At 41.5% G+C, this 13,074-nt stretch overlaps 1 protein-coding gene across 2 annotated transcripts in view; it reads right to left on the reverse strand.

Moving 5' to 3' along the window:
- The window catches only part of grk4 (G protein-coupled receptor kinase 4), a 39,922-nt gene continuing 26,848 nt past the window's right edge, over positions 1-13,074 (reverse strand). Inside the window, exons 6-16 of one of the 2 annotated variants that reach the window (XM_023419289.2) lie at positions 12,640-12,732; positions 11,942-12,005; positions 11,465-11,605; positions 7,055-7,245; positions 5,573-5,610; positions 4,906-4,995; positions 4,434-4,642; positions 2,288-2,425; positions 1,369-1,506; positions 947-1,078; positions 1-93 (exon numbers count right to left, since the gene is read on the reverse strand). In XM_023419289.2, the coding sequence (XP_023275057.1) occupies positions 37-93; positions 947-1,078; positions 1,369-1,506; positions 2,288-2,425; positions 4,434-4,642; positions 4,906-4,995; positions 5,573-5,610; positions 7,055-7,245; positions 11,465-11,605; positions 11,942-12,005; positions 12,640-12,732 (1,291 nt within the window). In that variant the 3' untranslated portion in view covers positions 1-36. Of the gene's footprint in view, positions 94-900; positions 1,079-1,368; positions 1,507-2,287; positions 2,426-4,433; positions 4,643-4,905; positions 4,996-5,572; positions 5,611-7,054; positions 7,246-11,464; positions 11,606-11,941; positions 12,006-12,639; positions 12,733-13,074 lie in introns of both variants that reach the window. The other variant, XM_023419290.2, reaches the window with a different exon arrangement.

The raw sequence follows: 13,074 nt of genomic DNA on the forward strand, positions 1-13,074 counted from the left end.
GGGGTGGGTGGGGGGCGGGCAGGTGGAGGGAGTGGTTTAAAGTCGCGAGGGCTCTTCGGTCTCGTCGTCACTGTAACCGCTCTTAAAACAGACCTGGGAAGAACCAAAAAGTGAGGATACAATCACTAAGATTAGCAGCTTCCACAACTTCTCCTTCTCACATGTGCAAGATGTCACGTTCACCAGAAACGCTGACCGTGACTTCACCACATGGCAAGTATTTCTGTCTCAACTGCCTCATCTTTGATTGCGCCTGCAGGTCTTCCTCTCAAGGTGCACACTACACCTCCACCAATAATGGAGGGAGGACTGTACGTCACCTGAGAGGCAAAAGGGCCAAAAACATCTGTGAAGCACTCACTGCTGCTTGAGAAGCGTATTGCTGTGAGTGCACAGTGACTTTGACTGAACTAATCAAACTGAAACTGTAGAAATGTGGGGACAAAATGAAGGATTTTGAAAAGTGAGGGGGCATATTGCTCCCCTCCCCAGTGGAAATGACATCTTTCAGTTCAAAGGAAGTCTCAGTGATAAAAATCTGTTAGTTAAGAAGCTCCTTCAACCAACGAAGAACCATTTTATAACCACATTTTGTGTTACTGCATTAAAATATGGAAGGCAAAGCTTTATGTCACGTCTTCCCACAACCACAAACCAGTTCTCTGAAGAAAATATTCCTTATGTTTGACCCCCTGCAACAAAGTGGCAAAGCAACAAAGGGACAGAAAGGGACAGAAAATTTCAAATTCAGAGGAGAAAGGAAGGGAGGCCTTATTCTAACCAACACAAATGAACTGGAAACAAATAATCAAAGGAGTTCAGGAGTAATCTTTTCACATGTTGAGTTTGGACAAGGCCTGGAGGGAAAAAAAGGGAGGAAAGAAGGAAGAGAGGAAGTACCTTAGCCCCCACCCCCTCGAACAGTTGCCGGAGCACTAGCACTTGCCTCTCTTCTGAACAGGCGGTAGAAGAAGCCTCTCTTTGGTGGAGGGTTAGGCCGATTCATGTCCAGGTCTGGGCACAGCGTCCCGTCTGTCTCGTAGACATTGATTTCTTTAAAGCACTCCATCTCAATCATCTACAAAGGATGAGAGGTCAAGTTATCCAACCTGATACGTTTCACTTTTCAAATCTCTGATTTACACATGGAGGATGTGAATCAACACCTACAAACCCTGTCTAATTTATATTCAGTAACTTGGCTCATTCATAGGGAAAACGCATATTCACATTAATAACCAATGGCATCAATGTATCCTTCCACATTAGTCTAGTATTCCTGTGTCACCAGCAGAGCTGTACTGCATTAGATCTGTCTGCTGTGGGACTGGACGATGACATCATCTCGGCGGCCTGAGTGTGCAGTACCTCGTTCTGCCACGGGATGGAGACACTGCCTGTGACAAACTTGTGGTAGAAGTCATCGTCTGTGGGGTCAAGGTTCACGCCTTTGACAGTGGAGAACTGCTCGATGTCCAGGACGTCTTTACAGTACACGGCCCGAGGCTGAGGGAGAGAGGAAGATAACAGAGGGAGAAATGAGACAAAAAGAGGCAGAACAACTGTTAAAAGTCTAATTATTCTTGGATGAAAAGGGGGAAATACTAAACCTGAAATACTTTAAAATCATATGGATATTTGACTAACATGGAAATCTTCACATGCCTGAGGACTCTTTGTTGCTCTGTTTACCTCAGTGTGGCCCTACTGACCTGAATAACCCAAAATAGAAACACCGATAACACTATCTACTTTCAACTATTGATTTAACCTCTCGGGTCAGTCACTCTCTCTCACTCGGTCTACTTATGACACTGAAAATGAAATGTAACGATTCTTTCTATGAACACTTTTGTTATCCCAAAAGTCTAGAAGTGCAGCACAACATAAAAGCTTACAGTGATTTTGGCTGAACTACATTTTATCCAGGTAAGGTGGTGCTCATGTATTACACTCCGTGGTTACACATATACACACGTGAGTTTCCATACCGTTCATTGTTAAAAAGCTTCACTGGAGGTAATTGTGATGAGAAAGCGTAATGTTATAGAGAGCATGTTTTCTATTTTATCATGATTTCATACAAAGACACTGGAATCACACTCCTGCTTCTCACCACCCCCTTTGGTTACCATGATAGCCAGGCTTATACTGGAAGTGTTTGTTTACTTGTGACAATGGTATTTCCTGTATGCTGATTTGCAGCTCGCCGAGGTTTCAGGCAACAAGCTGTGAATCAAGCCTATGTGCTGTTGGCACTGTGAGTTTGCGTGTGTGCTGCTCTTACATCAGGGCTGAAGGGAGGGTCCAGCATGTTGGCCTCCAGCCGTTTGAAGTTGATGTTTCTGAAGATGGGGTGCTGCTTGACCTCTATGGCCCCGCGTCCCTGACAACCAAGGCGCTCCTTGGGATCCTTGGCCAGGAGCTGGCGCATAGCGAGAGGAAGAGGGAAAAGAGAGTGAAACACTGTAATTCTCTAAAGATGTGTGTGTTAGCCCAAATGGCTCTGGCAGATAAATTATAGCTCAACATGTTTCAAATTTCTCACGAAGAAGAACATAAAACAAACCTTTATTTAAGCCCTTTTCTCCATCAATAATTAACACACACAAAGAAGGGGAGGGGGTTCCTGTGATGTTGGATACCTCCTGACAGTTTTATGACTAATCTCTCCGGGTCAATGTATACAAAACACATACATAGTTTGCATTTAATCCTCTTGGCTTTACGTATGTGACCTTTCATAATCTAATAAGGAACTATACAAATCCATACACTCAGGGGTTGATGCAATGAGAGCTTCTGGATAACATTACTACGACACCACGTACAGTGTAGCAGGCTTATGAAGTAGATGAGTGTAGTTTAGTTGGTTTGGCTACTAGCGGACGCCTCACTGGCCGCTTTGTTGCCTAAAAGGCTGATGGTGGTTTCAAAAAATAGATGCCTTCTCTATTTTTCACCACATCTCGAACTTTCCCCTTTGTTTTTCTTGTCCTTGCGCAACTCTCGCCCCAATTCACACCACGGTTCAAAGCAGACTCTCGATCTCACTTTCTGCTCGACAACCCGGATCACTTGTCTATTTTGGGCTGTGGTAATAGCCATCCCTGTAGCATGGCAGAGGCTGCACCCCCCAACATTCTCTCTCCTTCCTTATTATCTTTCTCCCATTTCTTGCAGAAACCTTTCTTCTCCCGGCACCCCCCACCCCTCCCCTTCCACTTCTCCTCTCCCTGGGGAGCCTTTGAATCTGCTGAACTTCAGGTCAGAATGTTCCACCACGTCACACAAATGAACGTCCCGTCCCCTCCCCGGCTCAGAGGCTGAGCAGCTCAGTGGCTCCCTCTTGGAGCACGGAGCAGTGACATTGTGGAGGACAGAGCGGCTGAAAGAGAGATGAGCTAAGCCGTAATAAACTTCTGATTTGGAATGACGATGTGTAACGTCAACACACCCAACCTGTCAGTTTCCATCAGCTCTACGGAGAATTTTAGCCTCTTTCAGCACATTGTTTTGGATTTTACTGCAAACGGTGGTTCAGTCCCACCGTTCTCATCCACCTCGATTCCAGCAGCAGCAGCAGGCAGCTGCAATAAACCCACTGTACATCAACTACTCAGCAACAAACAGTAGACAAAGTTAGCACCTAGCTACCTTAGACTGTAGTGGAAATAAAGGGCAGTGAATATGGACTTGCGTTCGTTAGGTGATGTTGCTTTGTGTCTGCTGGATGTCCAAATGTTCACTATTTCATCTTTAAAAGGTGATAATATCTCAGGTGGCTAAAAACACTTTATACAGGTTTAAACTAAATCTGTGTTTAAAAATAAAACCACTTAGTAGATAGTTTTCTACTTGCCTGGAAATGCTGCTGAGCCAAAGGGAGAGAACTTGGCATGTGCTGATACAAAAAATGTATAGTATGATTGTTTTGGCCTGCCTCACCCTGCACATGCACTCCTCGCAACCCTGAACTGGATTAGATTGGTGTTGAAAAAAATGGATGGATGGGTCTTGGCTAAAAGTATCATGAGGTCTTCATTGACCTAATAACAACCACAGACTTGAAAACAACCCTTGTACAAAATATTTTAACGTTGCTAATTGCAGAAAATCAGCAATTTAAGAGTGTGTTTCAGACTTTTCAGAATACGTCTGATACAGGAAAAGAGTGTGTTCATTACAATGAAATACATTCAGTCAAACAGGACTGTTTCTAATATCTCGCTGTGCCTGAAGACATGATCTTTCTGACTTTCACGCATACAGAACTGAATTTTTTTTTTGTCAACCCCTGCAGCCACATCCCTCCCTGTCCTCATTTGCAACTCGCCTCAAAGAATGTTTTAATGTGCTCTCCTCCCTTTGTGCTTTTTCCACCCATGTCCTAATCCCACTATCATCCCTCACCTCCATCTCTTCACTCTCACCTGTCTGCAGATGTCCTTCGCCTCCTCTGAGAACTTATCGGAGTACTCTTCCTGGTCCTCGCGCACTCGTCTGTCCACCTCCTCCCGCTTGACGCGCTCCTTGCGCTTGCGGAAGGGCGACTGCCCCTGGATCATCTCAAAGATCAGGCAGCCCAGCCCCCACCAGTCTGGGCTGAAGGTGTAGCTCTCGTTCTGGATCACCTCGGGAGCTGAGGCAACAATGAGGGGTAAGAAAACAAAGGTCATTGCCAAATTTAAGACTGAGAACTACAGTTCATAAATGTCAGGGAGAAAGTTAAGATGCGTGCACGGAGAGCCAAGGAATGGTTGAAGTGTATAGAGGTAAATGATGAAAGGTTTGACTAAAAAAGGCTGTAGAAGAGAGTATCGGACTAAAACCTTGCTTGTAATTGAGTGGCCAAAGTTCTGGAGTTTGTTTTAGCTTCTTTTAGCAGAGTTTTTTTTTACTTACCCATGTATCCAACAGTTCCCACTCTCCCTCGTATCGTCTCTCCTTCAGGGATTTGAACAGCAAGGCCCAGGTCTGAAATTCGGATGTGTCCTAAACAAGAACCACAAGTAATTATCCAACTGAGATGTTGTTGAATGTACATATTTTGATAATAATTTACACTTTGTTTTAGTGACTAACAGAGGAGTACATTTAATTTCCTGAACACCCAGACTTATGAGAAACCAATACTAACTAAAGGTCAGAGCAAAAAGGGGCCCAGACAGTAGTCATGCTACATTAAAATTATTTTTCTATGATAGAAGTGGTTAAGAAAGAGAATAAGAAAACATAAGAGCTTCAGAGAGACATGAAGGAGATTCCTCTATTTCCAGATAAGTCCATGTTTCAGAGAATAGAAGATTCAGGAGTATGAATCAAAGGAGAGAGAGCGTGATGTGAAGAACATGAAGAAATGACTTTTCAGCGTTTGAAAGATGGGGAGACACTCCGCACATTATGAAGCGGACTGCTTACAAACTGTTCCTTTTGTTTTGGACATTGTGAGCTATGAGTTACATCAAATAAACACTGGAAAACAAATAATATCCTCGAGCCAAGACGTGTGCCCACATACTGGCCCGCTCTGGTCTGAACGGAACAATAAGAAAAATGAAACTGGACCTACCACGATCATCCAGAAGGATGTTTTCAGGTTTCAAATCCCTGCCAAAAAGAAAAAAGAGGAAGAAGACATTAGGGAGTCATACCTCTGATATTGTGCTTGGTTAAAAATAGAACTTACATTTGAGAAGAAAGATACAACAATAAAATACTGGATAAATATTTGTATTCTTTATTAACTTGTCATTTTGTTGACATTTCATTGCCTTTATTGCCCGTGTGCTTTCTGTTCTTGAGCTTCCGCAGTCTTCCATGTGGATTAATAGATGGCTCATCTTCACACATTTGTTTTATTTGTTATCACGTGTTGTATTGTACTGAGCTACATTTCTACGTTCAATAGTGTTGCAGCAGAACTTCCAGACATGCCATGTTGTCATTTATACTGCTGCTGAATCCTCTTTTAATTGTCTTGTCTAACTTTTTGAAAAGTGCAAGATACCAACCGTTTGTTATTTATTGTATTACAATAGCTGAGGCACTTTACTAATGCCATCCTCAACCACAATGCCAACTGTGAAGTTTACTGTAACACAAGCAGAGATCAAGGCACACTGTGTTTATAGGACTTTGTGGGCCATGTGTATGTGGGTGCATGTGTCTTTTAAGAACATCAGTGTTTATGTTAGAATTACTTTGAGGCTCCGTTGAGTGTGACAGGTGCATTACAGTGGAATCAGTACACCATTAATCCAGTCACACTTCATCATCCAGGACTTTCTATTTGCACGACTGCAAACACTCTCTTATTGAACGTATCTCTGACTAACACCAGAGCTGCGACAAAGAGCTGCACATACACTTAGTTTACAGTTTGTTTTGCATGGGTGAGATTTGCCTAATTAGTGTGTTTGGTTTAAAGGGATATTCCACCTATTTACAACTGTTCTTCCAGTGGAGACATCCTGACTTTTAGTCCCTTGGTATGGGTCAAGCTTCAAAATCACAGATGCTACATTTTCATCAATGCAACTGGCTACAATCTTTTAATTTTGGCCCTCACTGCATGCTAACTTCACAACCACTTTGTAACACAGACTGTGTCAAAAATGTCAATTCTCAAGCCTAATCTGAGATAAGCCCGACAATGTCACTGTGTCATCATTTTCTCAGATTTAAGAAAATCCCTCAGAACCACAAAATAATTCATGAAACTATTTTCCCAGGCTGAGTAGTACTTCTCATGACAAGTAAACTGAGATGAACTCAAAGTGTGTAAAATTTGTGGAGTGCCCCTTTAAATACCAGGACATTCTTGTACAGAAACAAGCTCACATAATGTGGGTCCGGGACTGTAAACCTCACAACATTTTCCTCAGAGACAAAGATCCTCAAAATAACCCTGAAGATTTTCCTAAAGCCTCTGAGCTTAATGCTGTTTCTGAGACAGTAAACATGGCTCGCCTACAGCATTTTCTGATCTTCGAAACGGAAATACTATCATGAAAAAAAAAAAATCTTCCAGCTGACCCCCATGTGACCTAACCTGTAGACTATCCTCTCGCGGTGCAGGTCCTCAAGGCCACAGCAGATCTCAGCAGCGTAGAAGATGGCCCTCTGCTCGTCGAAGCCCGAGTTGCCCATGTTGTAGATGTGAAACTTTAAGTCACCGCCATTCATTATGGTCAACACCAGGCACAGCGCATCCTTGGTCTCATAGGCATATGCTAGACTAACCTGGAGAGGGAGGCAAATTTGGGGAAGTGGTAACAAGGGAGGCGGGGGACCAGTCGAGAAGAAAAGAAGTCATTGTAGAGGAGGGCGAGAAGAGAGAAAGGAGGGAGGAGGAGGAGGAATAGGAAGAGGGAAGAGTGGTGGTAAGAGACAGGGCGGCTAGAGGAGCATGATTGTTTCACTTGGTTTGTTTAATGCCGCAAATAATCATCCATTATCCCACATCACAATTTCAAGAATGTACACAAAGAGAGACAAAGAGATATACATATGGAAAACCAGAAGCTTCCTCTCCACTTCCCACTCTATTGCTTCATGTCCTTCGCCTCTAATCCCACCATCTATCTCTCTTTTCTCCCTTCATTCCCACTCGCATCCCCCTCCCCCCTCCTGTGGGTCAGTGACATGCAGGGTATATAGTGTGTGTGCATGTGCTCTTGTGTACAAGCAGGATGTTGCTGCCATCAGGAGGAATCCCATCTGCTACAGAGTATGCAGTCAGAGACAGACCACAAGGGCAGATGGGAAAAATTCTTCTGGGCAAAGTGAGTAACACATGCATTCCCTAACCATCACAAATAAATACCTAACCCTAACCTAAACCGAACCCTAAAACCAAGTCTTAATCCTCACACAGCTCTTTGAAGTTGTACTTTGTTTAAAATGTATAGAACACAATAAAAACACATCCAAAAAGTGTTTCAATTGTTCAGTAAAAATATCCACTAAAACCTGACATTTATCCAAATGCAATAAATTCATAGAAATGAAGAGAACCCAAGGCAATCAGCTCACTGGTGATTCATAATATCATATCATCCACATTGCCCCATCTGGAGTTTAATCTTCTCAGGTAATGGACAGGACAGTTATGAACACTGGTCCTGTTAACTTGATTCCTGATCAAACATCTAAATCATGTAATTTATTACATTTGATCATATAGTGTTTCCAGTCTTTAACTATGTTATCATTACTGGCACCAGTTTCAAAAAATGTCACGATAACCAGCCAGGTCTGCTTCAGCGCATCAGCGTTAGCTCTACCTCTGTCTCACCTGCTGGAGACTTTAGAGCAAGATGACCCTGGCCTGTGTCTCATATACACACTCACACACCCAATATGTAGCTATGTATTGATATATTGACTAATAGTATGCATTGATGAGAGAGAGAGAGAGAGAGAGAGAGAGAGAGAGAGAGAGAGAGAGAGAGAGAGAGAGAGAGAGAGAGAGAAAAATGAGGGGTTTGAGAGAGCACTTGACTTCTCCTTGCTACTGCTGTTTGGTCAGTGTTGCTAGGCAACAGAGCTGCTCTCGTAGGTAGAGAGGCACATGAAGAGTCATCAGTTCTGCCTGAAGCACAGAGAACGTATACACACACACACACACAGACACACACACACACACACACAATCATGTGCCAATCCCAGGTGACAAGAGCTGCAAGTCTGAGGTTCTGCAACAAGCCCACTACAGCCTCTGCATGTGTGAGTGTGTGTGTGTGAGTGCGTTACATGCCCATGCACATGTTTCTTCCATGACTCACTCATAACAAGGACGCGCAGCATCGCTCACTCTGCATCAGAAACTGACTAATCCAACACACAGTACAAGTCAAACACAACACACACATTAGCTTCAAATGGAGAGCTCAGAGGCTCTTCTTTACTCTGTTACAGTCCAGGTTACTGTACTACAGATCAATATCACAGTTCTGTCCAGTTAAACAGTATTAACCAATATTTGTACACACTGAATAACACAGTGTGTACAAATATTCAGAGTACACACTGCACACAGACCCACAGACCAGAAACGATCCCTCTAGTCGCTCCTCAACATGTTCCAAGAATCTTAAAATGTAGACTTGCTGTAATTTTCTTGTCTTTGGAACAATCATTTTTTTAAGAGAGCTACAACACTGAGCCAAAGAAAAGTTTTCTTTTCCTGCCCGAGCACCTGAGATGTTTTTGTGCGTACAGCTGGACGAAATGGAAAGAAGCTCACATCACTAGTTTTCCAATTGCGCTCGAGTCCTGATGTTCACACGCGCAGTTAAGGAGGATAAAAATTCAAGCATTTCCATTTTAACACACAACACACACAAGAAAAAAACAGAAAGCGATACATCAGGAACATGTTGCACAAGATGTACACAGTGAGAGGTCAAAGGAGAGAAGGTGGTTCATATTGTGAAATGTGTAACACGAATAGGAACTCTTGCTCCTCATTTGTAGTATTTTTGACAGAATACCAGTTAACAAGGCCTTATATTTAATAAATGACCAATAAACATTATTGATATCTCCCTTTAAGGTCGTGAACTGTTCCTGTAATGTATCATCTTACATGTTAATGGGCTGTCAGCTGTAAATTCCAGCCCTTCAGTGCTTTGGTGCAGCACGGAAGAAATGAAAAACTAGGTGACTCCCTAAAAAGCATTCAAGCTTGGCGTTACAGTGCTGGCCAAAAACCACCGCTTACTCAAGACTATGGCTCAATTTATAGAAATCCTCCATAGGAAAATCAGCCAAGAGCAACGCCACCATTAAGAGCTTGAGGCATGGCAGTACGGTGGCAGGGTAATAATTTTTTTTTTTTTTGGCTGGCACACATGCTCAGAGCAGGACACTGTACTACCTTCTTCTACATTTAGCTGCTCTACTAGGAAGAAATATTATTTCTGTCTAAAACTTTCATAAAAATGCATTAACATGTTCAAGACAAGCCACACGCCCGAGCACCCAGACCACAACCTGCATTTTGTGGTTTTGCAACCCAGACTCCATAGAATTTTAAAATAATTTATCAATGCTAATGACCTTTGTTCCAGTTAGTTTGCAATACTATTGTAAAATTCTTTAGAAGTTGTTTCATAGTGTTCCTGAGAATTGTCTTTGAAAAGTCACAGTTCCTTAAATTTCATGCTCAGATTGCAGCTATGACGTGAAGTTTTCACTTGATTACAGGCGTGGTTTGTTCGACCTTGAATGAACTGTCAAACTGTGAGACTATCTGAGACACTTAAAGGAGTCTGGATTAACTGTGACTCAGTTTTGCCCCATACAAAAATGTAATATATGACATATATGTCCTTAGATCAAGAGTGATGTTGCCATATATGTCTCCTATCAAGGATATATTATCATCATGTACATTCTCTGGATATATGAGGATAAAAGTTTATAGCATATATGAAATACCCATGGTTAAAATATGTGCATATATTAAAAAAAACTATCTATATGATGAAGTGTTATATGGTATAACATATAACATATATTTAATGTAAATATGCAAGTTTATTACAACAACATACATACAAAGATTCTATATGGTTATTTATGTTTCATTTTAAACATGTCTATCATCTCTTTTTGGAAAAGTGGACACTACTGTATATAATATCAACATATATTGACAGGCTTTGGGATGGATATATATATATATATATATATATATATATATATATAGTTCCAATTTCTAATAGGTTTTATAAATAATTTTTACACGTGTTTTCATTTTAAATGTACACATATTTCATATATGGAAATTCAATATATGTACATATATTACATTTGTGTATGGGGAGGTTCACCACAATGATTAATACTTTATCTAAAGTAGTTATCTATCCTGACAATCTATGCCCCTTTATAAAAGGACACAAATGTATAACTATCAGTGTGTATATTTGAGTTTCAAACACTTCAAATGGCATGGTAGCAAAACAGATTTCAATCAAGTTCAAGAATAGATTAACAGATGATTCACAGCTGACAGTATGCTCCAAATAAAATCAAATTTGGCATGTTTGCAAAATAGCAAGTTTGTTAAGAAAAGATTTGGTTTGCTGCAGTGAATGCAAGATGGTCAGACCAACTTGTTGCTGACTGTCCTGCAGTGCACCTGCAACAGGTCATCATTATCATGTGACTTACCCCCCCCCTTTTGTAGTTTTATCTCATTGTGTCTTTTTCCACTGCAACTCACAGGCTTCTCCACCTGGCGTGGACGTCATTAAACAAACAGAACTCAAGTCGCAGTGAGTGTCTTTAAAAGCAGATCGACAGCCTTTGCAAACACACCATTCAATTTCATTTGCAGGATCCTGGAGCTGTAACAAACACTGCTCTCACAGACGCACAAACACTCACACACAGACACAGAAAACAGGTACAATTCTGATGAAAGGTTGAATAAGAAAAAAGTAGTACTTACTACAAAACTACTGTTAACTTTTTCTAAAATGCGTTTTTCGTTTAGTGCCATTGCTTCACCTTTTCTTTTCTTCACTCGTTTCTTTTCCAGCTTTTTACAGGCGTACATCTTACCGGTGGCACGTACTTGGCAGGCACAAACCTGGAAAACAAGCAAAGAGGAAACATTATCACACACACACACTTACACACGAAAACACCCTTTAAAAGTGTAACTAATGGAAGTTAATATGTCACACCACAGATCACTCCACCCAACATCACTGGAGCGGAGACATAAACAGCGCTGCATTAACTAAGTGTTAAAGATGACTTGCAGCAACTTAAATCATTAACATTAACATCTCATTCCCAGACTTAATGTGTAAAGGAAAATAATGTCGGTTCAGCAACCGTCATAAAAACTTAAATAAGCTCAACACCAGGCTAAACCGTCACAGGCACTCCAACTTTATGTCTTGATTGCTGTAACACTTACCTCGCCAAATCCACCTTTTCCTAGTACTCTATAATGTCTGAAGGTATTTTTGGTTACTGGTTGCCTGCAGCGATGGATAGAGGAAAGAGAGAGAGAGAGAGAGAGAGAGAGAGAGAGAGAGAGAGAGAGAGAGAGAAAAAGATAAAAAGAGAGACAAAAATAAGGTGACGTAAAATAACTGATTGGTTATGTCATTCTCGCAGACCACGTGATGCTGCAGACAGACTAATGCTCTAATATATTATTAATCCACCCTGATGGCTGCTGTTTCCACCCAGCCATTATGCAAAGCATCATCAATTATTTACCAGTCACACAGGAACACTGATTGCCGGCATCACCTTTGTGCTTTGGTGCAAACACCGCTCCTGCTACTGGTCAGTATGTACACTGTATACTGTTATGTTTATGTCTTGTTTGTGTATTTGAGTATTTGTAGTTTGTTGTAAACACTTGTAATGTCATTTTATTAATATAAAGTTGAAATACATTTACTATTAATTGGATTAAGTATCTGTTTGGACATGTGCTGGAAGTTTAAAGGAGACAAAGTGCAAACAAATAAGTGCAATGAGGGAGAATAACCTGAGAAGTGAATATTCAATGTGTGTAAGATCACAGGTGTCATTGTATTGTAAGAAAGAGGGATTGTTTGCATGTTTGCTTTAACAAGGATGTAATGTGCACTGACTACCCACCTCTCCAACCATTTCCACTGCAGGAAGCGAGAGAAGTACATGGACTCCTGGTAGAAGGAAAATGGAGCTCCACTCAGATAATCACGAACTATTCTGCAGGAAGGGAGGGAGAGTGAGGAGAGGTGAACAATTTAAGAATAAGTTAACCAGAAAAACATACAAAAAAAAACAAGCTCATTTAAGATATCTTCCAGACAGACAGACAGACAGCTGGCCTGCGTTCCCCAGAGAACGCCTTTTAACCTTTGCAACCACTTAAAAACACATCCTCTTTATCCGACTACTCCCTGAATCACGTGTGTGCATGTTTGCATATACATCTGTGTGTGTGTGTGTGTGTGTGTGTGTGTGTGTGTGTGTGTGTGTGTGTGTGTGTGCTCAGGCGTTGCTGGCTGTGTTATGGTTCAAAGCCGCTCTCAGTGGAAAGACGGAAAA

Source organism: Seriola lalandi, unplaced genomic scaffold (assembly GCF_002814215.2).
Source record: "Seriola lalandi dorsalis isolate HSWRI2012SDOR001 ecotype SW California unplaced genomic scaffold, Sedor1 jcf7180002054596, whole genome shotgun sequence".
Taxonomy (NCBI): Eukaryota; Metazoa; Chordata; class Actinopteri; order Carangiformes; family Carangidae; genus Seriola; species Seriola lalandi.